The sequence below is a fragment of the Sabethes cyaneus genome, chromosome 1 (assembly GCF_943734655.1).
Source record: "Sabethes cyaneus chromosome 1, idSabCyanKW18_F2, whole genome shotgun sequence".
Taxonomy (NCBI): Eukaryota; Metazoa; Arthropoda; class Insecta; order Diptera; family Culicidae; genus Sabethes; species Sabethes cyaneus.
In genome coordinates this window covers 169,758,193-169,784,099 of record NC_071353.1, presented here as the reverse complement: position 1 = coordinate 169,784,099, position 25,907 = coordinate 169,758,193, and the positions used below count along the sequence as shown (strand labels likewise).

The following is a 25,907-nucleotide window of genomic DNA, read 5'->3' as shown; positions in this document are numbered from 1 at the left end:
TTGACAAACTTAGGGTACCGCCAGAGTGCAAGCGACATGCGACGCGACGCGACATTTCTTGCTGTAGTTATATGCGCAGCCCTTTTTCGCCCGAAGCAGGACTGTGCATTTAGCAACATGAGAGCGAAGTCGTGTCGCGTCGCTGTCGCGTTTACTCTGTACGGGACCTTAAGCTGGTCTGGTAAATCTACATCGGCTAAAAACTCGGCGCCTGTCATATGTCAGATTATCTCAGATGTGTTCGTTGACGGCTTCCGACCGACAGGATGTAAGTTCGAATCCGGGTGAATGAAAAAAGTGTATGGCAGGCTTGATGAATTTTGAGCCAACCAATAATTTCCTACTAAGCCTCTTATTAAATTATAATATATGCAACATGGCCATGAAAATAACGAAACCCACAAAATAAAATAAAAATACTTCCTGCATATTTTTTTTCTTTTTGCTTGCTAAAGGTTGAACTGCTGTGGAATAAACGTAGCTTCAGTACCATCAGCAAAAGTTTAATAAACATATCTATACGTACTGAATAAACATTTTACTATACGTTGCATAACAGTCATACAAACGCATCTTCCACGCCCATATTCAGCACTGTGCTGTTTAAATTCTCCAAAACCAACTGTATAAGCATTGAACAGAGGTGTTTAGACATACTTGAAAAGCAGCTATATAGCATATGCTGAATAAAAGCTGTCGGTAAAACGTTTAATAAGCAAAAATTGTTCCTTGGGTTTGCATGACGTGCAAATTAAAAATGGTTCAAATGTCATTCTCAACATGACATCATTTGTTTATGCAGACGATGCACATAAACACGATTCGTTTATACTGACCTAGCGTGTTTAATCGGTTTCACATTTCGTTTTCCTAACGATTAAGTGAGAAATCCGATCGGAAAATGCAATATTCGCACTTGCAACTGCCAACAAAAACAAACCACCAAAACAATAACAAAGAGCAGGGCGGCCAGTTCACACAGGTTTCAGCATATTTCGGGTTACCAGTTGTTCAAATTAAAAAGTAACCCCGTTAGTTTGCATGAGGAATCGTTCAATCGAACGGGGGTCCACTGTAAATGTTTTGTTATCAATAATACTAGAGTGACTATATTCCGGAGTGATTCGCGATTGGGGCTCAACTACAAATTGTAAACAAATCGTTTTATCACACCATCAGCCTTAAAAAGACTGATAATATCCTTGGCAAGAATCCTTTCTTCTGTTTTAATCGTTAAAATTATTTAAAACAAGTTTTTAGTGATGGGCGATAGAAGTGTTTAATCAAAACAAGACAGTTTGCAGTTTAACCCCTCGCATTGTTATGAAGTGACAGGCTTATTTGCAAATCGTTTTGTAAACAGACGATAGTAAAGAGCGAAACTGCGTTGTTTTCAAAACACAGGCGCATTGTAAACAGGCGAAACCAAATAAAAAAATCAAAACAAGGCGAAACAGGGCTGGGCGAATCTCATTGTCAAAAGGCTTTGAGGCTCATTCCAAGGGGTTCAACTATAAAACTTAGATTTTGAGTTTGAATGCACAAATTTTATGCAGTATTGTTGTGAAATTATAAGATTGATTTATTCTACACCAATTTATGTCTTTAAACTTGATTTTTGTAACTGTTATTTAAATTAAGATTTGAAAATGTACTGGAAAATTATCACAGTGATATTTCTCATCGTTCACACTTTGTTAGTTGCGCCCTTATCGCGAATCACTCCGGATATACAGAGTGGCGACAAGTCATCCCAAATGTATGCAATGCGGTTTTTCCAAGGGTTTTCTTTCTCTTTCCTGCATACGCATTGGATAGGTCGTCTGCTCGATTGGAATGACACTGACAGATAATTATCATTCCAATTTTGACATTGTCGCCACTCTGTATCCAGCTTTCCACGAGCGATAATGGCGGATACTAAGCACAAGTGGGCACAATCTTTTGACATTCATTGGAGGAGCGTCGAGTTCGCCCTGATGGAGTTACTATGGATACATTCATGATTGTTTATTGTTCGAGTGTAAAAATGTAAACATTGTTCAATTTTGCAGATCAGCTGAAGTGGAGCATAACTAAACGGATTCAAACTTTTATAGTGGTTTGCGGCCATAATTTGCTGAAGGCACTGGCTCAGAATACTTTTTCACAATCGTGCGAATTAAACATTCGAAACATTACACATTAACGCAAACATTAACTTTATGTTGGTCGAGCCGTTGTCAAGTTTGCTCTCTAACAGCGTCTCGACTTGATAAGAAACTTTCCGTTGCGTATTTGGACATTCTCCCTGAAATTTGCGAAAAATGCAAAGCCACAATCCATAAAACACGTTGTCCGTTCAATTATGTTCCTCTTGAGCTGATCTGCAAAATTGAACAATGTTTACCTTTTTACATTCGAACAACAAACAATCATGAATGTATCCATAGTAACTCCGTCAGGGCGAACTCGACGCTCCTCCAATGTATGTCAAAAGATTGTGCCCACTTGTGCTCAATATCCGCCATTATCGCTCGTGGAAAGCTGGATATAGTCACTCTAAATAATACCAAAAGTCTAACGATATTTTCAATATCGGGATATTACCGGCAAAATCGAAACAAATCGTTAACTTTCCCATCCCTTCCCTAACATCAGCAAAAACAACGTCAACAACAAAGTCAACAAACCATCGCACTTCGATCGCATTTGGCGACGGATTGGACAACGCAAACGGATCGCAAACCGTACGGTCATATAGTGGATGAGAGCGTTGAGCTGCGGCACCATACGCGCGCTAAACAATCCGGAAACCATTTCTCGTGTACACGTGCGCGTATTTATTTCTGTTGGCCAAAATGCCAATTGACTCCGAACGTGTAATTGCACTTGTGTTCGAGCGAAAACCAATATGGGACAAAAGGCTGCGACAGCACAACAACAGACCGCTGGTGGACAAACTTTGGCGACAGATTGCACACCAAATGGGTCTGGGCCTCTCGAACGGTAAGGTTTAAAACAGTTAACAGTTTTGCGTTGTTTAATCTATCTAATCGAATTACAGTAGATGGCATTAAAAAGCGATGGAGATCGCTTCGCGATCACTTTCTCAAGGAGTTGAAAAAGGTGCCACCAGGAAAATTGGAAGAACATGAGCGGTACACTGCTTGGCAGCATTTCGAAAGAATGCTCTTTGTGAAGGATATGATGAAACCGAAAAGGCCCCTTCAGAAGGTGGAAAGCAAGGATTTCGAACCTAAGGAAACAGATGATTCCATCAGCAATCCAATCGAGATGGTGGAAATGGATGCGCTTGAGTTTGATGATTTGGAGAAAAATATGAATGAGTTAAAAACTGGAAATGATCAAAAGTTTGTCGTTCAGCAACAGACGTCATCGTCGAACGATGATGTTGGAGAAGTGCTGAAAGGAATGGAACACCGTGAAGCCGCTCCGTGTGAAGAGGATGATGATGTTTTGTACTTTAAAAGCTTGCTACCGTATGTTCGCAAGCTGAAACCAAATAAAAAAATGCGTTTTCGGATTGAAGTACAACATCTCGTCCTTGAACACGTGTATCAAGAGAGGGCAGTATCAAACGGTTCCGATGTGACGTAGGTAGCGTTTAATGAACGTTAAAATAATCACTCATATGGTAAGTAAAGTAAAATAAATTTCCTTGGCGATTTATTGAATAAACGCGATGTTAGCTTAAGTCCCGAAAATATATAATTTGTTCTAGATTGCATTCGAAAAGTTAACCCTAACTACTAAAATCGTTTAACTTTAAACTAACTTAAATAAAATAAAAAATGAAATACTTTTCAGCCGATCTAATGTCTTTTCTGTGGAGAGTCTAAACCTTTTCCGCTAGCAGACGCTCCTGGTCAAGGTCCGGACGTAGTTTGATGATTTTGTGCTTGTTGGCCTGCGTGGGATCGTACCCGTACAGGAACACCGACCCGATAACGAGAGCCGTCCCGACGGCAAACTGCAGCGTCAGCTGGAAGTTGAACAAATACATCGATGCCACACACGATATTATGATAGCCAATGAAGTGGCGAAACCCTTCAGGATGTTATCGGCATACTTAACGACCACGGCCACAATCAGTCCCCCACCAGCCTGCAGGGCAATCAAATACCAAATAAAACCATCATAACCAAAGAAAAATCCATTGGCAGAAAGTGCCGCCCTGTCGGACACGTAGCAGGTCAGCAATCCAAACGGCAAACTAAACAAACTGAGCTGAATGTTTCGCGTCCAGATGGAAATGTCCGCTCCCTTCAGCATTTTCTCGAAGAAAATTCCTGCAAAACCGGACAAAAAGCAGGCGCCAACGGCGGCTCCAAATCCAAGCAGCCGGAACTGGTTCGGCTCACCGCCCGGCATTTCCTGCTGTCGCGTGGCTGCCGTTCCAGCCGGCTCGGACCGAGCCAGCTGAACGCAAACCACACCGATAACCAGTGCCACCAGGGCGGCCCACTGCGTCGGCAGGAGCCTTTTACGCAGGATTATCATGGCAAACAGTGCCGTCGTTAGAATCTTCAACTGGTACGTCACCTGATAGGTGGCAGCGTCCAGATTGGACGCGGCCACATACAGCAGATTGTTCTGCACAATGTACAGGAACGAAGGAACGCAAATTTTCAACGTGTCCATCGGTTGCTGTACTATCGTACCGTACAGGGTGGCCCGCAAGCGGCGTACGTTTTTGCCTTCCTCTAAAAACAGCAGCACCAAGCTGGTTCCCAGCTTAACCAGTTCGGCCATCACTACAGCCGTCGAGCCGAGGAACATGTCGCCCGGACGGGTTCGCGAATAGCGCATACTGAGCCCAAGGATAGCATTCTGCAGGGTTAGCGTAACCAGGCTGAGATATTTCAGGTTACTATTAGTGGTTTCTGAAAGAAACTCAATTTAAATTATAGTTTTAGGGACAAAAATACTAACAAAACTTACTGGATGCCATTACGTTTGTGCGGTCGATCGGCGGCCTACAATCTCGTTGTGAGTAAAAAAGACAATGGAGAGTGCTTCCCAAACTAAACTTTACACAAGTTACGTTCCATTTGCAGTCACTTCGACGAACGGACGAACTGCTTCATTGACACCGGAATAGCCCGTGCTTCCGGTTTCTGATTGAGAAAATATTAGGCAAAAACGAAAACAAAGCGCACTTTGCGTAGGAGTAGGAGTACCGCTCGAGTGTAGAAATTTTTTGTATTGATTACGTTGACAAAATCGCATTTGCCAATCAGAACCGTAGTTTGCTTCTTCCCCGCTTCTGATTCTTTGCCTAAAATAAGTTTCTTATTCGTCGGTAAAGAAGAGCGGAATTTGTTATTGATAGCAGCTGTCAAACATGTGCGGAAAAGACAAAAAACTGGTGCTTGCCATCAGCCTTGCCAGTTACACAGGTATAGCTGTCTTTTTCCTATTTTTAATGAAAATACACTGATCCGACTCGGCAGATTTTATCAAGTTTTGTAAAACCCAAAGCAAATTTTGTTTAAATCTAACTTAATATGAAAACGAAAACCCTTTTTTATAATTTCTTTTCTAAAGCAGCTGAAATCGTTACCTTTAGGCTTGCCTTTAGGTAAACACTCTTCAAGCAGATTTAAGGAACCAAATCTGGCAACTTTGTGCGAGAAACCGACTCGCCATAAATGTAAATAAACACTATCGAAACGTGCTCGCTGATGGTTGCTGCTCTCCGTCCGAGCTGTTCGCATGTGATCTTGAATATTTATTTGGTGCAGTGGAATTATTAATTTGTTTCAATTATTAACGGTGAAAAAACACAATTGTTGTGATGAGTTCGTGCGTGATATCGGATGTTGTGACGCTGAGGCCGGAACGGGACAATCCAATTTTGTGTGAGTAAATATCAACAATAATTTCCTTTAGGACCATGCATGCATCAGAAATCTGGTAATGTACACCAGGCTTAACTCAAAGAACTTTCTACGATAAGGTATTTGATTTCGTCATGTTAAATCCAGCGGTTTCAGGACCTGACCGCTAAGTAGGACTTTGCTTTACCAATTCCTGAAACTTATTTACTATTTGATTGTTAGTTGTGATCACATTTTCTCTAGGCGAATGCGAGACGTATTAAACGGCTGATTTGCTGAATTGGTTCAATAACTAACGAATTTGTTTAGTGGCAACCTAACACGACATTTTAAATTTTTCAATTGACCTGTTCGACAGAAACTTATGCGCTGACGGTGGTGGTCTTTGGAACTAGCCGAACGGTGAGAAAGTTGACAGTTTGCTTGAAGAATCGGAAAAAAGTTTACTTTTTTAATTTTCTTAATGTAGTGAAACAATGTACAAGTAAAATTATTATTGCAAAATGTAAGAAAATTGAGTACTTTTTTTTTTTGGTATATACTTTGTCAGTGGTTTGTTTACAGTATATACGAGAAAATAATGTTTTTGTATATTTATGCGACAACAAACAGGTTACATTTCACGCTGAATTATAGAAATCCACGTGCTTGAGTGGTAAAAAACTTGTTTTTTGTGAAATTAATATAAACTAGGCTATTACAAGCAAGATACAGGATAACTAAAGAGAACATTCATATTTGCATGTAGTGCCGAAGCAACATGGTTCGATAAGACTGAAAGATATTCAAATCTCCAGAACTTTGACTTGAACCGATACAAAACAAGCATAGAGATCTTGTAAAGTAGAAAAACATTCCAATAATATGCAAAAACCGCTTTAGGATCACTTCTGTGTTCGATTAGTTAAGTTAAGTTAGTTAAGAGATTATAACCGGATTTGAACCCACAACACCTGCCAGGGCGTGTACTATTTTAGGCAGATACGCATGAAAACCTACAAAGGCTGTAACGGGGCATGAGTCATGACGTTAGATGGTTCCTAATCGGTTCACGTCTCGCTAGGTGCGTGCCCAAATGGAAGATATTGTGTAATAGAAAGCTGAAGGCGATGATGATACTGGTCAGTTGGCTAAGGTCAAGGCAAGTTAGTCTGCTAAGGTAGAATCGCTTCCTGTTGCTTGCAAAGGTGAGATTACATTACCGATTAGAAACAAAAGACTTTGAGATGAGAATTTGAGCGCGTGTAATAGATAAAGAAACGGGATTTCAAAATATCCAAGAGATAAATCGTCCTCCCGTCCGTCCGTCCTTCTAAACGAACGAGTGTTGCGATATGCACTTCACCGCCAGCGGCGGTGGCTGTGAACTGACTGAACTAAGACTACGTTTATTGTCGTATTTATACATCATTTAATAATAGATTATTGTTGATACATCTAGCGAGAACAACAATAGCACTTTGTCTTGTACACTGATTGTTGTCTGCTAGATGCGAAGGTCAAGCGGTCATATTGCGGCTTTGTGCCGCGACACCCACTGTTAATGGGATGTTCTTCCACGAAAATGTGCTTTGCGGCTTTGGAATTAAAATGGTTAAACTCTCTTGCAGTTCTTTGCTTGCTTTTGTTACTTTTCAAAAATGCTTTTTTAATCAGATTCCTAATTTTAGAGATATTTGCGTCAATTGTTCAGAAATTTTTCTAAGCATAGATTATTATAGCAAATATGAACGAAACTTATCAAACGACTATTGAAAAAAAAAGATCAATCATTGTCAAGAATTATCAACCAATCACTTAAAAGCATGGTTATTTCTTCCCAGGCCCGCGACGGCAAGTTTATACACATGGGAGTTCAACTACCTCAATATTAGAAATAAAGTAACAAAGTCTTCTTCTTCTATAGGTAAAGAATTATTTCGATTAAACCTAGACTAAGCTGATGTCCTGTAGGTAAACGATTTTGTGAAACGAAACGAAACGTAACGTAACTGAATGTACAATGAATCCATAGGAAAGAGCAATCATGCCTTCCTCTCAACTAGCTGATTCGGTAAACTACGTATTGCGACAGTTAATTCTTATCAGAATATGCGAAAATTTATATACCGCTAGAATACCCAATTAACAAGCCCCCAATTAGCGAATCATTGCTGTATTAGCTACAGTTCGGATTGTGTTCATTGTCTCCTCATAATCAATATGTTTTCTCTGCATAAATCCAGTGGTTACCAAACGAGCTTTAAAGCTATCAACCTTACCATTAGGATCCTTGAATTTGAAATAATTCAGTACCGATCCAAGAGTTTCCATTGTCGCACTTGAGTTGTCTAATTCAAAGCAAGTCCGTTAATCCTTGTAGTTTTCAGGTATTACACTGCTAGGCAATTCGAGCTCCATCCGCCGGCGCCGTTTCGCAGTATCTCAGTTGCACACCTTCCTCCATGATCTCTACGCCTGACATCATGTCATCAACGTAACAGTCTTCCGCTAATACCTTCGCAGCGTCCGGAAATGTTTCACCGTCGAGCTCTGCCAGTTGGTTCAAACATTTTATCATCAAATATGGTGCCGAGGCCATCCCATACGTAACCGTTTTACGTACGTACTGTACCTAACTTGGGCCATGCGGTACACTTTTTCAATGTCTGCAACTATAGCACGAGGCATCAAAAACAATACGCAATTTAGTTGAAGAACTTTCTGGTATGACTACAGAGTGATGTGGTATATAATACTGTTGAGCTGTTGATTCTATACCCTCCTCAGTGATTTCCCTCATGTGGCCCAGGCGTCAGCAAACTGGATATAGTTAGTTTAGTTTAGCAGCCGGGAGCCCCTCTATTCCTGGTGCCGGTAGGGTTCTTGAAGAGAACGGATTTCGCTACACAGTCGTCCGGCATCCTTGCGACGGGACCGGCCCACCGTAGTCTCCCAACTTTCGCCAGGTGTATGATGGGAATCTCCCCAAGTAGTGAATGTAGCTCGTGATTCATATGCCTTCGCTTTCCGTTTGTACCCCTCCGAAAATAGTTCGCAACACCTGTCTTCCGTAAGCAAAGTTACTGTCTCAAGTCCGTAGAGGACTACCGGTCTGATTAGCGTTTTGTACATCGTCAGCTTCGTGCGGTGGCGTATGCACCTTGATCAAAGCGCCTTGCGAAGGGCAAAGTAGGCTAAATTTGTTTTTTGTTATTGTCGGCGGTGACCAAAGATCCCAGATATACGAGATCATTAACCACTTTCAGATCGTGTCACTGTCCGTGGGAAGCAAACGTTGCTTTCTCTGAAGCCTCTTCCTACCATATATTTGGTTTTCGACGCATTGATTTATATCCTCCTAGCTTCCGTTTTTAGTCTGGCGTAGATTGTCTCCGGCGTTCCAAGGTTTCTAGTAATGATGTCGAGGTCGTCTCCGAAGGTTAATAGTTAACTGCTCTTTCTGAAGATCGTTCCTCGTTTCGATGCCCGCTCGCCGGATTGAATAACATATAGGACAACCATCCTGTTTCCGCAACCCTCTGCGCGAAAGGACTCGAGCGAGAGTGCCCCGATCACTCGCTCCAGGGTAACTTTGATCAGCCGCGTCAGTTTGTCCAGAAAACCGTACTCCTGCATTATGTACCATAGGTACTCGCATTCGCCTGTATTGTAAGCTGCCCTGAAATCCACGAAAATATGCGTGAGCACGCTATCCTCCTGGAGGATTTTTTGGAGAGTAAAAATTTGATCCGTAGTAGCACGGGCCCACCTGATACTGCCCTACGAATTCTCTTACTATTAGAGATAGAAAACGTAACAAAATCTGGGAGAGCACCTTGTAGGTGGCGTTGACCAGTATAATGCCGCGGTAATTACAGCAATTGAGCCCAAAATTGACATTATCAGTAATCAACGATTTTTCCACGATTTCAAGATTTCTGCGGATTCCGTAGACCCACCATGAAAAATCTGCCGTACTGTAGTACCCCCGGCCATCTCCCACAGAAACAATGTTGCAAATCGAGCGAGAAGCAAACGATGACTACTCACACTCGAGCGAGTATGAGAATATCATCCAACGCTTACGCCACTGATGCAACTGTATGACAAACAACCGCCGGTGCTGTGTACATACATTTTGCAACCTACACACTCGCCAACGCACAGCCGCGTAGCGTCTTTCTGCATAGCTGTCTCACGAGACCAGCAACTCGTGAGCAGCCAAGAGCCCGTGAGGCACACTAGGTTGTATGGATACAGATTTTGGATTGCTTTTTCTTGTTTTCTTCATTTTGCGCCTTCCCCTACACATGCGGCTGTCAGTGCAAGCCCTCACGATGCAATGACGAACAAGAGTGACGACCGTGGTTAACAGCAAAATAAGAGCAAGCGTCCGAAAGAGATGCTCATTCGAACTTAGTTTCCATCGGAGTTGTTTACTCGATTTCTACCAAGGGTTTTTTTGTATCCAGGCTGGTACCGCGAGGAGGTAAGGATAGAATCGGTCAGTTAAAGAATAATTAAGACACCGGAGAGGACCGACTCCTGGTAGAACTCTACAAAAATGCCAAAGAACTACTTGCAACGGCACTTCACTGGATAATTCCAGGAACTTGCGGGGAGGAGAAATTGCCGGAGGATGGGATTGTAGTGTGATAGGCTTGATTGCTGTGATTAGCGAAGCATTAGCTGATCAACGCCACCTCCAGGGTGCTTTGCCAGATTTTGTTACATTATTTTTCCCTGGCTGGCTTTAAAAGGGGCCTGTGCTACTACGGATCAAATGTTTACTCTCCGAAAAATCCTTTAGAGGATCGGTAATACAACGCGCGAGTGCTGATGTTTAAAAATATGTATTGCTCGCTATACGGTCCACTTAAAACTATAACCTACTGCTTATGACTCATTAAAACAACCTTTTCTAAAAGCAAAACTCCGATTGTGTATAATTATGAAACCGAAACCGTCTTATCTTAATTGTGTCAGAGATAGGATTGCAAAGAAAATTGAAGCTACCGTGAAAGTTTTCTGATGATTTTTCTTCTTTTTTTCAGTATCCTTCCAGAACGCCGAAATGGGCTACAAGGACGACACCAAGATCCAGTGCTTCCGGGCGGAAGACACAAACCGAACCAAAAACGACGACGAAGATAGTCGTCCGCAGCCATCGCGAATGGCTGTGGTCGTTTCCGAGCAGCAAGTGTACCGGGGCTATCTGGGCGAAGGGTTAGGCACGGATCAGATCAACACATACGTTGCTGTTCGAAACAAGACAACGGGAAAAATGCGGCTTATTCAACTCGAGACAGCCACGATGCTACATTCCTGCTACGATGATAGTGTAAATAAATTTCAAAGCGCTAGTGACGAGGTTGATCTGACCGTGCAGCGGAAGTTCGCTGGAAAGGCAGGACTTCGAGCGCTGGATCGTATAGCTCGATCGGGAAGCAATCTGGATGTTCTGAACGAAACTATTCACGATTCGGTGCAGAAGTTCGATGATGAGCGCTTTGCAGAGGATAATCAGTTCGCCAAAAGTAAGCTGGAAGGAGAACTTTTGCTTGCCAGCATAAAACCAGCTCGGAATCCAAAGGCAACAACACCTGCCGGATTGTACCAACTGGAGGATATGATTTCTGAATCCGTTCTACAGCAGTTGAAAACTGTTGCGCTGGAGCTTATGAAAAAGGATCCGGAGACATTGGAACTGGTGAATGTCTATCTAACTAATAAGGTAAAATCAGCTCTTCAGTCGAAGGAACCTGATTCGGAGGAAAACATCAAGGTGATCGCCACCAGCCTGGTGATGGATGCCCTGTGTCACCTGTTGGAACTACGATCGCGCAGTTTGCCGCATGCCAAGCTGTCCACCTTCAGCAAAGAGCTGAACACAGAACTGAAGCGCAATTTTTCCCAAATCAACCATCACAAACAGTTGAAAACCAAATACACGGAGCATAAAGCGCTAGCGCACTATTTGGCGTTGGCTTTCACGCTGGAAAACTGTGTCCTCAACGTGGATCAGATCCACGCGGGATTGAGCATCGCGAAAAATGATTTGCTGAAATTTGGTGCCTTTCTGGGTGCGACGTTTAACTCGACGAAGAACACCCTAACGCTTCGGATGGCCAATCCCGATGATAAGGTTAGTTCTGGCGGGTCTTTAGCTCGATCCGGTAGGTCTGGTAGGCTGTTCGGAAGGGGTAAGAAGTAATGTGTATGACGGATTGGATTTATACATGAATATATTGTTTGAATAAAAATATTGCTTTGATTGAATTAAGTAAATAACCTATTGCCCAAAATAATGTCCATTGCTGACGACTATTTTTCCCTGGGAGTTCGGGTTGAACAAAGTTTCTCCATGTAACTCGGTTGAAGGCTACCGCTCTCCGATTCCTCGAACAGCGAGTACTCTCCGCCAGATCGCTCCAACTGGTCTAACCATCTTGCTCGCTGCGTTTGTGGTCGTCTAGTTCCTATAGAATTAGAGCCGAACACCATCTTTGCAGGGTAGTTGTCCGGCATTCTTGCAACATGCCCTTCCCATCGCATCCATCCAGCTTTAGCCACCTTTTGCATACTGGGTTCCCCGTAGAGCTGGGCGAGTTCATGGTTCGTCCTCCGCCTCCATACTCCGTTCTCTTGTACGCCACCGAAGATCGTTCTTAGTATTCGTCTTTCGAAAACTCCGAGCACTCGCAGGTCCTCCTCGAGCATTATTAATGTTTTATGCCCGTAGAAAATCAGCGTACTGTACAGAATACACTTTGTTCGGGGGCTTAGTCTGCTATTGCTTGTGAAGGCCATAGTAACTACCACTTCCGCTGATAAAACGCCTCCGAATCTCACGGCTGGTATCATTGTCCGCCGTTACCAGTGAGCCAAGGTAGATAAATTCGTTGATTACCTCAAACTCATCGCCATAGATCATTATACTACTGCCCAAACGGCGTCGGTCGGCCTCGGTTCCGCTGGGCAACATGTACTTTGTTTTAGACATATTTTCCTCAAACTTTTCTGCTTCGCGCTCTAGTCCATCACCATCACCTTGACGGAGCCCTCTGTGTGATTCGAATGAATTTGACAATCCACCCGAAATCCGAACACAGCACTGTTTACCATCCATCGTAGATTTGATTAGTTTGATGAGCTTCCTGGGGAAGCCGTTCTCGTCCGTGATTTTCCATAGTTCATTCCGGTCGACGGTATCATATGCGGCTTTGAAGTCAACGAACAAATGGTGCCGGCTTGATAAGCTCTCACAAATCTGTTCGCAATTCGTGATAGTCGGCGGAAAATGATTTCGGACTGCACTTTATAGGCGGCATTGAGAACGCTGGTCGCTCGATAGTTCTTACAGTCCAACTTGTCGCCCTTTTTATAGATCTGGTAGATAACCCCATCTTTCCTATTTGTCCGGTAGCTGCTCTGTCTCCCAAATCCTAAAAATTGGCCAGTGTAGACAAGTGGCCAGATTTTCTGGTCACATTTTAATAAGCTCCGCTTCGATGCCATCTTTACCAGCTTATTGTTCCTTAGCTGCATGATGGCTTCCTTAACTTCGCCTATCGTTGGGGCTGGCACCTCTTCCCTGTCTGTTGCACCGTCGAAATCGCTTGGCCTGCCGCCATGGTTCTCCGCCTGGGCGCCATTTAGGTGTCCATGAAAGTGCTGCTTCCACCTTTCGGTCATCTCACGATCGTCCGTCAAAAACTCCCATTCTTATCCTGACACGTTTCGACTCGCGTCACAAAGCCTTTGCGGGATCCGTTCAATTCAACTCTGCATATTCCTGCTCTTCCAGGTAGCACTTTCTCTCCCGGAAGATTTGGTTTCGCTGCATCTTCTTCTGTTTGCGCCTTTTAACGTTCTGACATGTGGCATTGTGCATCTTTGCCACCCGCGCAGCGTTCTCCTCATCCATCACCCTCCTACATTCATCGTTAAACCAATCGTTCCGCTGATTCCGGGCCACATGCCCGAAGGAGCTCTCCGCTGCACTGCTGATGGCTGTTTTGATGGTGTTCCAACAATCTTCGAGAGGAACTTCGTACAGCTCGTCCTCTTCCGGCAGCGCAGCTTCGGGTTAATGTGCATAGTTTGCGGCGACGTCTGACTACTTCAGCTGCGGGAGATCTAGCCGAGACTGTCGTCGGTACCGAATGTTGTTCTCGACGGAGAGTTTTGAGTGCATCTTAACCATCACTAGATAGCGGTCCGAGTCAACGTTAGCTCTTCGATAGGATCTGACGTCGATAATGTCAGAAGTGCCAACCGGCGATCAAAACGTGTTCTATCTGTGATTCTGTCTGATTTGGTGATCTCCAGGTGTACTTGTGTAGGAATGTGTGCTGGAAGAAGGTACCACGTACGGCCATGTTCTTGGAAGCGGCAAAGTCGATAAGTCTTAGGCTCATTTCATTGTTCAGCTGAAGCTCCTCCTAGCCGGCCTGAGCATTGGAACGCCCGATGACGATCTTGATATCATGTTGTGGGCAGCGGTCGTATTCACTTTCTAACTGCGCGTAGAATACATCCTTGTCGTCACCGGTACTTCTGAGGTGAAGGCTGTGCACGTGCAGGATGTTTATATTGAAGAACCGGCGCTTGATTCTCAACCTGCACATTCGAGGATTGATTGGCCACCGCCCACTATTCCGCACCAAGCCTATCACTATGAAAGCTGTACCCAGCTCGTGTGTGTTGCCGCAACTCTGGTAGATGTTATATTCATCTCCGAATATACGTACCGTTGAGTTCTTCCAGTATACCTCCTACAGTGCTAGGATGTCTAACTTTCAGCTCTTCAATACGTTTGAGAGTCTCGAGTGCTTCCTAGGAAGTTGCGAGATCGGCAATTCCACGTCCCGAGTTTCCAATTCATAGTCCTTTTTCGTCGCGTGGGTCTATTTCGATTGTTTCAGTCCGAGTTTCCGTGTTCTTCGTTCCGTGCTTTAGTTTTTTCGAAAGCCAGCGAAGCTCGAAAGAGCCCTCCTTTCCTGTCAGCATACGACCTTGGCTTCCGCGGGGGTTGATCATCCGATCTCCACCAAGATTGCTCGTATCCCGGATGGTACCACGAGGAGGCAGTAATAGGAGCTGCTGAATAACGCAGCATTGGAACGCCATCAAGCATCACTTGCATTACCTTCGTGGAGCATCAAAAATGAACCTGGTGTACAAGAAGGACAATGTTCTTGGATACAGTGACGTAGATTGGGCAGCTGATTTGACGATAGAACGAGCGACTACAAGCTTAACCTGCAGGGTGCTGTAAGCAAAGCTGAATACGGCGTCTGTAGCAGTTCAAGAAGCTTCGTGATGGAAAGGGCTGCTGGTGTCACGGTTTCAAAAAGCCGACCCCATCAAGATCCTGTGCGACAACCAGAGCAGACAGCAGAAGCGCCGTTTCTAAGGCTGGCATTTATAATCCAAGGATGAAGCATATCAATACAGCAATGATTTGCTAATTGGGTGCTTCGTTAATTGGGCCATACAACAGCTAAAAATCACTTAAATGTCAAAATTCTTTCGACTTTTCGAGTTTAGACATTTCTATCAACTGTCAGTTGACCCAATTAGCGAATCACGACCTGATGGTTGGAAATAAACGAATTCAGACTGTATACTTAATTTAATAAATGGTGCTAGATTGGAAGATAGGGAGTAATATTTCTGGTTTTAGAGTGCGGTTCCAAGTAATGCTAATGAATATGGTGAATAGAATAAAAATGTGAGAGCAAACTCTCCCATAAGATTTACATGGGAAACTGTTTTATTCATACGGCCTGATACCATAAAACATTGCAGTCATTGTTTTATTAAAAATTTTAATCATAAAAATATGATTTTCATAGCATATTTATTGGTACAACTATTTATATCTGAATATGAATAAATTTTACGAGAAAAGCAGAATTTTGAGAACTTTAAATGAATTACGATCATTACCTACATATTACATTCCTTCACCTCTACTTTTGATTGAATACCACAGTTTACTGGCGAGAAGCCGAAATACGTCAAAATACGGCGCGCTTTGTGCTAGTGTGAAGCGTATCGACAGTGGTATGTGTTATCTCGTCGTCGCCTGTTCTCACAAGCTCACCTGTCAGTGGTGATGTTCGATTCTTTAAATTAATCGATTAATAAATAATCGAATAATTTTCGACCCATTTGCATTGTAAATAACGAACAAGAGAGGCTTTTCAGTTGTTTTTGAATGCAAAAAAATTGAAAAACCGCGAAAGGCAGCTAGTGTAGTCAAGCAGATTTTAAAATTACTCAAACAAACGAATGCCCCATTCGTTATCGATATGGTGAAATAATCGGTTAGTTGATTGAACGAGCGAACACTGAACATCACTACTGCAATGAGTTGAGCTGAGTTGAGTTGAGTGGAATCGCGTTTCGGATGGGTCGCTAATTGCGAACGGTCGTTTTTGCCGGAAAATTACAAAAATAATTCCTAAATTCCACAGTTTCTGCTTCCACATTCGGTAGAGTTTACGTGCAATTGAAGTAATCGTGCATGGAAAGTGGTTTTCAACTGAATAGTTAAGTATTTTTAGTGCAACCATACCGAATGGAATCGAAAATCTCACCTTTTTTTCATGCATGTGTTTGCGGTACCATGCATCACGGTTCGGTTGCAGCTGTGTGAGTGTGTCCGTGCACGAAGAACCAAGTGGAGGACGCAAAACGACGGAGAACTGTCAAAACAGTTTTGCTTGTGGAACGATTGTGCGTGAAGAAGAGGAAGCGCAAGTTTGCAAAAACAAGAAAAACAATTTCACTGCGCCTGAAGATGGTGAGAAAAAATAGTTTTTTTTATCGGTTTTCGCTCGATTGGTGCCGATTTGGAAGTATTTTCCTTTAAACTGTTAGGAGAAGTGCAGAAAGTTGCATCCGGATTGCAGACGACCGATAAAAAGTGAATCGAGTGCGAGTTCGAGAACCGAAATGCTCGGTTAAGGCATCAGGGGAATAAGTTCATTTCTGATAGGGTTCAGACTGGTAGATCAGAATCCGGACACGGGCTTAAGCAAATCATACCGAGTAATTTGAGTTAATCAGTTAAGGAAAAAGTGAACCGTCAGCAAGCAGAATGGTAGTTTAGATCTGAATTTTACTAGTTGTGATTCGACAAAGTTGTCATTCGATAACTGCAAGATGTTTAGACTTACTAGTCTACGGCCACAATCTGCAATGACTAATTGCAGATAATTAATTGACCGTGATTACAGCAAACAATCACTGAAGCAAGAGGAGATTCGCGATAATTGGCAGCCATATTTAAGTTGTTGCATCTCGGAGGCGAAAATCGTCGGAAAATAGAAAACAAAAAAAAAAAGAGTTGGCTTTGCTTGTTGAAAAAGCAAACATTAGTGGTTCTTGAATAACACTTCATAACATTGTAGTGTCTTTTGAATTTATTTCAAATTAAGTTTGATCAAAGTAGTCGGAAGAAAAAACGAACATTTTCACTATCCGGAGGTTGCAGGAATTTTCTTCATGACTAGTGTGGTAAGTAGTTCAGCCTTTCAACGAATTTATTATTTGACAGTGTAAATTTTAAACAAACTATCGCCTCAAATGTTAGCCATCAAATCGATTGAAACCGTGTACATACTTCCCCAGCATTTAATTTCATTTCGGGCCTATTTTTAGCCGTGAGTACACGGGGAGGAAACCTTTTTCACCATGCATAAATACTTTGTCAGTATCGGTGCTCTGGTTTCATTCAGTCTCTATTACTTATTACCGTTCCGTACAAATTCCTCACCATCGATCGCATCGGCAGTACGACGACGAAGTGCTACCTCAGCTGACCTTTTCGATCATCCATTGACCGACGACGCTGTGCTGGACATGCACGCATTTCCTTCCCATGACTCAGAACCGATTTTGCGTCTTTCAGTTTCTATTCCCTCGCTATTCTTTCATCTCTCTGTATTCTAGGAATCCTCTGCCACCTAAGCCAGAGTGTGTGGTTCAATCAACCGTTTTGCGACGAACCTCCGGACGGACGGTTTGTTTTTCCGCAATGGACTGAGTGGGTTGTGGTGATTTAGCTGGGCAGCATCGAGCACTACTGACTCCAGACACAGACACCAGACACTGCACCCGGGAGACAGAATATCTCCCCTTTCCGTGCGGCCACCCGGATCGCATTCAACGTCATGAATGAGAGACGCCGGTCCCGTGCAGGAGGAGGTGAGAAAAACGGCCATTTCAGTTTCAGTCTGGTTCAGTTTTTCTTTTTTTGGAAGTTTGCCTGCTATTCTGTTTTTTAGATTTACACTGAATTTGTTCCATTGTGCTCGGTGCTTGCTTTCTATAGTTCTTCCCTTCAGTTCTATTGATTTGCTCAAAGTTTTTTCGTTAAATCGCTTGTAATTTTAACTTTGCGCTTAAAATAAACAATGTTTTGTTTGCCACAGTCGTTGCTGTCGCTGTTGTTTCAAAAGTTTATATTCAAACTAACTTTTAATAAACTGAATTAGACTCAACAGAGTCTGCTGTAAATCCTGAAACGTAGAACGTTTATTCTTTATAAATTGGTATTTGCGAAAATACACTAAAATTTTCTACTTCAAGGAAGGAAACCGAAAGGTATATGTAAAATATGTTAAAAATGTTGCTGAGAAGTTAAGGCAAATATGGTACCTCAAAAAAAAAATACTTATGATTACACTAGTAATCTCTGCTACTGTACTTATTCTCTTTACTCTACTGCACTCCCTAGAAAAGCAGGGGCTGCGTAGTGGACTACAGATGATCCAGAAAGCGGGGGCTCATAGAAACAGTAACAAAGTGCAGAAGTTCCTGAGTAACTGTAGCTAGTCCTAGTGGAACAAACGTTAAAAAAAACTAAACAATGAAATGTTAGAGTCTGCCCTTGGCAAGATGGATAGGCCGGGGTAGGTGAAAGTGTCCAACATTAATCTTGAACAGCGAAATCCCGATAGTACTAACACAAATGGGCTTAGAATGCTGCTCTGTGGCACTCTACAGATGTTTGAAAATATGGCAAAATATCTGCCAACATGTGCTTTAAGCTCAATGTTTTCTATACAAAATGGTATAAAACCTCCACGATTGGTTTACACGTCGATACGTTTTCGAAAAAATATTTTGTACTGTGTTATCATATGTTAGTTCCACTTTGCTCGACTAATCGTTTTTCTTATTTTAAAGTCGAATTGGACACGATGATTCCATCGACCGGTCAGTGAAAAACTTGAGTGACTGGGTTGAACTGAATTACTCGACTCGATCTACATAATATGACCCTTTCCATAAGCATCAAATTATTGACATTACTCTCAAACCCTTTCAATTCAACATCTAGAACGTTATCCTCCAGGCAGTTCACAAAGCTGTGACATCGATACGGATGATACAGCAAGTAAAGTAAAACAAAACCTAGCTACTACATTCCAATTCCGAAGCTTGACCAGGTTTTATTCGTTCGACTGCGTAGAGTACAGTCCAATTGCAGAGCTAGTGCTGCGATCCTATTGGGTCTAACAGCTTACTGATGCATGTTGGAAAAATCTTCGGGCCAACTGTTAGGCGTTTGATAGCCAAATATGGTGGTTTCGCTCTTGCGCCGTATAGACTACCTAATAGAACTACTAATAAGCTCAGTTTCAATCGACTGCGTGACAAGCTTCTGCAGACTGGCTTTTTGACGCCAGCTCATGGAGTGCACAAGCATCAGACGAAGTTAACGTCGTTCAAAACCAAACAAAAAACGCTGGTCCGGGACGGCTGCCCTGAGGAATCTTGAAATAGCTGTGAGAGATGGCGAAAAAAACTTTAACGTCATTAAGGTGACGATTCGACACATGGTTTGACCCACTGAATCACCGACCCTCTGATGCCTATTTTTCCCGCACTTAGCGACAGTGATTTGATAATTCAGTTTGTATCTACAATCCAGTATCACTCGACGATGAAACTTAGGCAACAGTCGATTTCAACCAAATCCCAGGGGTGAAGCTCTACAAGGCCCGTGGTGAGATTCCTAGCAGATTCATGTTTGTTGTCGCAGATAAGTTTTCGAAAAACTTCATGATTTGGTAAGGGATCTATACCTGTGGCAAGACAACCAGCATTTTTGTGAGGGATAAGACCCTGAGTTTGAAAGTTTACAAACATGAACCCATCATCAATGGATTTCATTTTTTAAGTTCCATGATGATCTGGTAATGTTTTGGCAAGATCTAGTCAGCTGCAAAGACCTTCTCCAATGGTACAATGACAATGGAGTCCAGTTCATCCCAAATGAGCTGACGCCACCAAATTATCTCCAGCGCCATCCAATGGAGAAGCATTGGGTAATAATGAATGGAGCAGTCACCAGCCAGTAATATTGGTCAGATGAAGAATTGGTGGAACCGGCGGCCCAAGCCCGTAACTGAAGAAGGTATGCGTCGGCTGATGAGCGGTACCAAGAGTAAAGTGAGAGAAACGATTTTTTTTTCATTAAACCTAACGTCATTACCTTTGTTTCATCCTTAAAAAGTGTTTGGATTGAAAGAATGGTTCAAAAATGAACGCACTCTAAATTTCACCGTGTTCAATTCCGGAAAGGTTAATAAAGTCGTCCAAGATGAGCACGTCGTTTGGGGTTGGAGTCGTAGATGAGATCTTGGCAATAGATCCCGTATGTGCATTGAAAAGAATAGCATCCGGGACTCGCTACGGTGGAAAATAGACCACACATAGGAATCAAGAACAATCTCGTAGCATTATATTTAGTATTTACATTTCCTGGACAAGTAGCCAATCGCTATGATCCAAGTAAGATACCCACATTCTGTATTTCGAACGAGTTAAAAGATTTCGTCCGACCTGGTCAAGTTCATTTGCCTTCGTTCGTTCGTTGTCTGGTCTGGTCTGGAAATTAAGGTTGTTTACCGGCAGGGAAGACGACACTCGTACGAATGCTGAATGTATCAACGAGGAATAGGCTTATCAGGCGTCTGTCTGTCGACGAGCTGTCTGTTGAACGTCTGTTCTCATGTCAGAAGCGGCGCTTGATGGCTAGACGATTCCTCAATCTTCTGCGCGATTGTACTCCAGGTTAGGAGCGACTTACGACAGCATCTGATCCGGAATGGGTGGGCAAATTAAGAAATGTGGTGTCTCGGCACTACAATTAAGATGGTAGCCCCATTATATGGAGGATCCATATAAGGCATGACCCGATTTTACCAGAGCGAAGATTTTAGTGTTCTATCTACAACTAGAGGGAACATACTTCTGCTGTTCGCCATGGGATATCAAGTTCGTTATCGGGGATATGAATGCACAGATCGGCAGGGAAGTGATGTATAGACCCGTGATCGGGCGCCCGTACACCGACACTTATGATGACGACCAGTGATGCATCAACTTTGCAGCTTTCCGAGGCCTGGTGATCAGCACTTCCCGCCATCAGCAGCCGAGATTTGAACATACGACGGCTTGTTAGACCAGCATCGAAAATCGAAGCTAACTACATGCTTCCAATGAACTTGACCAATGAACATTGAGTTAAACCGACCGTATTCTCATGGATGGCCGGTGTTTCTCCAACATCACCAACATACGCTCGCCAGTCTTACCGGTTGGATTAATCACGAAGTCTACCTAAGCTAAGCTAAGTTATCGACAAGATACGCTCACTAAGGTCACAGGCGAGCCCGAGCCGGCCGACAGGTGGAAACAGTCCTTCGATGGGAAGGAGCCAGAAAGGAAGTTAACCTAGGAATGCTTAGAAACAATATAATTTTGGCCCCCAATCTCGAAGAGGTTCGCCAGATAAATCGGTCAGCTGAAGAATAATAGAGCCACCGGAAACGACCGACTCCCTCCCGAGGAAGCTATACAAAAATGGCAAAGAACCACTAGCAACGGCACTTCACCGGATAATTTCAACGACTTTACTTACTTACTTATGTGTCCATGTCCGCCGGTCCGGCAGAACAAAGGGATGAAATCAGAGATCTCCACTGCTGACGGTTACCCGCCATGGCTTTTATCTGTCGCCAGCAAGGACAGGTTCTCGTCTACAACCCTAATGTCGTTGGCTAAGCTGCGTCGCCATGAGCCTCTGGGTCTGCCTCTTCTACGCTGTCCTTGTGGATTCCAGTCGAGTGCTTCTCTGCAGATCTCGTTCGCTCCTTTCCTCAAGATGTGTCCGATCCAGTTCCACCTACGTTCTCAAATTTCTGTGGCTATCGGCCGTTGATGACACCGACGATGGAGTTCCTCATTGGTTATCCAGTTGATAGGTCATCCGACACGAATTATATATCGTAGATACCGGTTAATAAATACCTGCAGTTTTTGCGTTGTCTCCGCTGAGACGCACCACGTTTTGCAGGCATACATCAGTCCGGATATAACGCTTGAATTAAAAATTCAGATTTTTGTACGTAAAGTGATCTGGTTTGAGTGCCAAATGTTTCGCAGACCTGTAAAGACACCCCTGGCCCTTCTGATCCGTGTGGATATATCTGGCTTGGTATCACCACCGGCTACGAATCCATAACGATCCATAACGATGAGAAACAGAAGCGGTGATAAAATGCAGCCCTGCCTCACCCGAGCAGTAACCCTTATGGGGTTGGACAAGACGCCGTTGTGCAAAACCTTGCACGAAAACGCCTCGTACTGAGCCTCGATGAGATGGACTAGCTTAATATCTGGAACTCCTCTACGCCAAAGTGCGCCCCAGATATTTTCGTGGTTGAGTCGGTCGAACGCCTTTTCGAAGTCAACGAACACCAGCAGAAGAGAGTTCTGGAATTCGTTGATCTGCTTCAATATAATGCGTAGTGTTGTGATATGATCTACACATGATCGGCTAGCACGGCATCCTTACTGCCGCCGGAGAGTAGCGTCGATCTTCTGGATCCGGTTGAGGATTACCTTACAGAGTACAGAGTATAGGTACAGAGTACGCCGTGTTCAGCGTGATCTCGTAACTCTGTCTCGAGCGCCCCTGACGTTCCCCTGCCTATGGCACTCGACCTCAGCACCGACATGGCAACGCTGGCCATCAGGTGTCTCTTGCTGCTGCTAGATCCTTTGCCTCCATAGATCAAGGCTGTCTGGAGCGAGTGATGTGCTACGTGCGTGTCTCGGGCGCACTATCGAGTCCTTTCGAATGGCGCAAAGGGTTGCGGCAAGGGGATGGACTGTCCTGCATGTTATTCAACATCGCTATTGAAGAAACTTTGGGACGGTGGAGGCAATCTACGCCAAACGTACGTAAAACAATGGTCGTCTCTCACGGACAGTGTCTATTGACGGCGATGAACTGGAAGTGGTTGATGAGTATGCTACTCCTGTACCGTGGCCTAATGTTGCTTGCTCGACTGGCCTGCAGAGTATGTCAAAACGACGCCGGGAAAACAGTGGCAATCCTGTTAGTCCACTTTCTACGCTGAACGCCAACACCTACGGGGACAAAGTGGTTTATAAAATTAAATCTGTTAATTTCGACCGGAAACAAAGTGAGGACATGGCGTGGATATATTTGTCTTCCATTCATCCTTCTACCACTGAAAAGGAAATCGCTAGTCTCGTCACTGAATGTCTTGCGTTCAATTCTGGAGAACAACCTAAGGTTGTGAAACGGTCCCTATGGGAAAGGACCCTACAGCACTCAACTTTGTGACCTTCAAAGTCGGGGTCAAGCAGCAGTTTAAGCAACGCTTTAGCGTTATACTGCGAAACATGGCCAGAAAATGTACGTTTTTGTCTGTTCAAGGATTATCGGACAAAAAACGCCACAAGAATTATGAGAATTTCGTCGAAGAAAGTTTCGCCAGGAATGCCGCAGGTGGACACGGTTCCTGCGCAACCAATAGATATGGACGCATAGGTCTTCGTCAACTTTTTCGTCATCGTCAACACCGGGATGCACGCAGCAAAGCATGATTGAAGCCCCTTTCGGCCCCGATACAGTCAATTAGTCAGGCGCTCTTCAGGATTCTGTAACCATCAACGAAATAGTATCCTGCCAACAGAGTCATCCCGGCCCTGTGTTCGGAGGGTTGGAAGGGGTCTTCCAGCCTGCTATCTCAGGCAAGTACTCGTGCATTTCCAACTTTTCCCGGCGTGATGCTTGTTAAGGTTTCAGTGAAAACACTCCAATGCGGCTGAATCCATCTTATTCGAGCGGTACTTCTAATTTCAATCGACATTCCCGCACTCCTTCGTCAGGACGCGCTGCGGATTGCATTAAGGAAGTCCCCCTGCTTCCCGACCCAGTCGAGTCTTCAGTCGGTTCCAGCCATCTTACACACCTACGGTCGTGGCTGGTGAGGGGATCTTTCGACTACACTCCCAAGGCGAGTATGAACATCGTGTCGATATCTCTTCGTGTTGCGATTCTTTGCGTTCCAGCACAATCGGAACTGACGCGCCGAATGCTGTACTGAATACCATTGCATCGACAAGTGACCAGCCAAAAGTCCCCAGTAAGCCCTTCTGCATCTTCTACCAGAACGTTCGTTGATTAAAGCCCAAAATCTCCGAAGTGTTCCTGAGTACCTCCGAGTTCTCGTATGACGTGTAGGTTTTTACTGAGACGTGGCTCGACGATCGCATCGCCTCTCGTCAATTATTCAGCAACAATAACAATATTTCACGGCATAGAGGTGGAGGAGTTTTAGTAGCTGTTGCACAAAACATTAATGCTTCCCTCGTTCATCTATCCTGCGGACTTGCTGTGGAAAATTTATGGGTCAAAATCGCTTTTCACGACAAGGTTATTATCCTTGGTGTTGTCTATATTCTGCCGAACAATAGCAGGGATTGTCGGAATCATGAATCGTTCTGACTGTGGCGTTGAATGGAGTGCAACTACAGGTGGTTACCTATTCGCTGATCCACATTTATCGTACTTTACACTAGCTTGTCACACGTTACTCAATGGTTTGTCGTTTTGCCGTTTGAGACAACGTAATGCAGTTCGCAACTCCAGGGACAGAATTCTTGACTTGATTTACACTTCTGATCCTGTCACTGATAGTAGTATTAACGAAGAAGCTCCCGAACCTGTTGTCCGACTGGATCCTGATTACCCTGCTCTTTTGTTAACCATCAAGGGTCTTCCTGCTGTTACTCATTACTATGACGTTGATGTACCTGAACACAACTTTCGCAAAACTAATTTTGACGCAAAACTAATGTTGATGACGCTGTCACTGCTTTCAATAATAAATTGCGTTGCTGTTTTTTCTGAGGTGGTACCCCCATTTAGACCTACGAAAAAAACCACCTTGGTCCAATCCAATGCGCTCTAAAATACTAAAAAATACTGCCTGCATAAAAAGCAGTTCTCCAAACGCCAATTTGAGGAAGCGAGTCGAGTATACCGTTGCTACAATCGATTACTGTACTCAATCAGACAGAAAGCAAATTACGCAGGCATTCGAAACAGTTTTGGTCGTTTGTAAACTCTAAGCGGAAGGATTATGGTCTACCTACGTGTATGAAGTTAGGGGATCTAACCGCTTCTACTGTCGATGGAAAGTGCGAACTTTCCGCTTCACATTTCGGGAATATATTCAATATATTATTGATATTGCCAACTATCGTGGGATAACTTCACTGCCTGCCGGGTCGAAATGCTTTGAGACTATACTTAACAAAGTGATTTTGGAAGCATGTAAACACTACATCACGCCATCTCAGCACGGATTCTTCCGCAAGCGCTCTGTTGAATCGAACCTCTGTGAGTTTACTTTCTTCTGTATCAGCCAGATGGATGGGGGTGTACAAATTGATGCAATATAGACGGATATCAAAGCTGCTTTTGACACAGTGAGCCACGAAATATTCTACGCCAAATTTCGACGTCTCGGCTTCTCGGATAGACTCTGTGATTGGCTTAAATCTTACTTAACAAACCGGCAGCTATACGTAAAGATCGGATCGGCTGAATCAACAACAATCAGTCCAAAGTGCGTGCTTCCTCAAGGAAGTAACTTAGGACCACTTCAATTCGCTCTTTTCTTCAATGATGTCTCTTCGATTCTACCGAACAGTAGTTTGTTGATCTATGCGGATGA

The 25,907-nt window shown here is 43.6% G+C and overlaps 3 protein-coding genes across 4 annotated transcripts; 2 read left to right on the top strand and 1 right to left on the bottom strand.

Annotated features, from left to right (window-relative positions):
* The first annotated feature begins 2,696 nt into the window (after window positions 1–2,696).
* Window positions 2,697–3,682, top strand: LOC128733397 (uncharacterized). 2 transcript variants are annotated; one of them, XM_053826972.1, is made up of 2 exons: window positions 2,697–2,988; window positions 3,050–3,682. In XM_053826972.1, the coding sequence occupies exons 1-2, from the start codon at window positions 2,841–2,843 to the stop codon at window positions 3,598–3,600; spliced, it is 699 nt and encodes a 232-aa protein (XP_053682947.1). In that variant the 5' UTR covers window positions 2,697–2,840; the 3' UTR covers window positions 3,601–3,682. The 2 variants fall into 2 exon arrangements, with proteins under 2 accessions (XP_053682947.1, XP_053682938.1); XM_053826963.1 differs by having other exon boundaries at window positions 3,047–3,682.
* On the bottom strand, window positions 3,615–5,233 carry LOC128733392 (UDP-N-acetylglucosamine transporter). The gene is made up of 2 exons (XM_053826952.1): window positions 4,946–5,233; window positions 3,615–4,887 (listed from the first exon to the last, which is right to left on the bottom strand). The coding sequence occupies exons 1-2, from the start codon at window positions 4,953–4,955 to the stop codon at window positions 3,839–3,841; spliced, it is 1,059 nt and encodes a 352-aa protein (XP_053682927.1). The 5' UTR covers window positions 4,956–5,233; the 3' UTR covers window positions 3,615–3,838.
* A 482-nt stretch (window positions 5,234–5,715) lies between these two features.
* Window positions 5,716–12,064, top strand: LOC128733382 (uncharacterized). The gene is made up of 2 exons (XM_053826940.1): window positions 5,716–5,865; window positions 10,881–12,064. Exons 1-2 carry the CDS (start codon window positions 5,802–5,804, stop codon window positions 12,038–12,040), a joined length of 1,224 nt encoding a protein of 407 aa, XP_053682915.1. The 5' UTR covers window positions 5,716–5,801; the 3' UTR covers window positions 12,041–12,064.
* Window positions 12,065–25,907: the final 13,843 nt, after the last annotated feature.